The sequence below is a fragment of the Bison bison genome, unplaced genomic scaffold (genome assembly GCF_000754665.1).
Source record: "Bison bison bison isolate TAMUID 2011002044 unplaced genomic scaffold, Bison_UMD1.0 scf7180017834291, whole genome shotgun sequence".
NCBI classification, from domain to species: domain Eukaryota; kingdom Metazoa; phylum Chordata; class Mammalia; order Artiodactyla; family Bovidae; genus Bison; species Bison bison.
The window spans coordinates 1-598 of record NW_011472660.1 but is presented as its reverse complement, the minus strand read 5'-3'; the positions used below and the strand labels follow the sequence as shown (position 1 = coordinate 598).

Genomic DNA, 598 nt, shown 5'->3' with positions numbered 1-598 from the left:
GCATGCCCTGGAGAGGAGTACGGGCTGGCCGAGGCCCTCTCCTCCAGGAACTTCTGCGCGCGGACGTCATAGAAGAGCAGAGAGCCGTGGCCGGTGCCCACGGTGACGATGTGCTCATAGAAGCTGAGAGAGCGCACACCCGTGCCGCCCTCGCGAGAGCACAGGTACCGGATGCTCTGGTGACCCTGGCGCAGATCCAGGAAAGAGACATGGGACTGGGAGCCTACCGCGTACAGGGACAACTCATCGCAGTAGGTCAGGCACACGTTCTCTCGGCAGTAGGGCAGCCTGATGGACAGCAGCCTGGACAGGGTATTCTGGGCTTTCCACAGGTGGAAGTAGCCGTCCAGGGACACGGCTCCCAGCTCCTGGTTCTTGGCGCTGAAGGCCAGGGCCCGCACCTTGCGGTTACTGGGGTTGGTGCTGGCCCTGGGGATGTTCTCCACATCCCGGGGACGGATGTGGGCGTACACGGGGAGCCCTGCATCGCTGTGCCAGGCAATGCTGCCCTGGAATATGTCGGGGTCTATCTTCCAGAGCGCCAAGGTACCGTCACGGGAGCCGCTCACGGCCACGGTGTCGCTCATCCAGGCGATGG

The 598-nt window shown here is 63.9% G+C and overlaps 1 protein-coding gene across 1 annotated transcript; it reads right to left on the bottom strand.

Moving 5' to 3' along the window:
• Positions 1–21: 21 nt before the first annotated feature.
• Positions 22–593, bottom strand: LOC104983317 (DDB1- and CUL4-associated factor 12-like protein 2; the record flags this gene model as incomplete). Its single annotated transcript, XM_010832755.1, has 1 exon — positions 22–593. A coding segment is annotated over one exon (572 nt), but the record flags the coding sequence as incomplete, so codon positions are not given.
• Between the last annotated feature and the right edge of the window lie 5 nt (positions 594–598).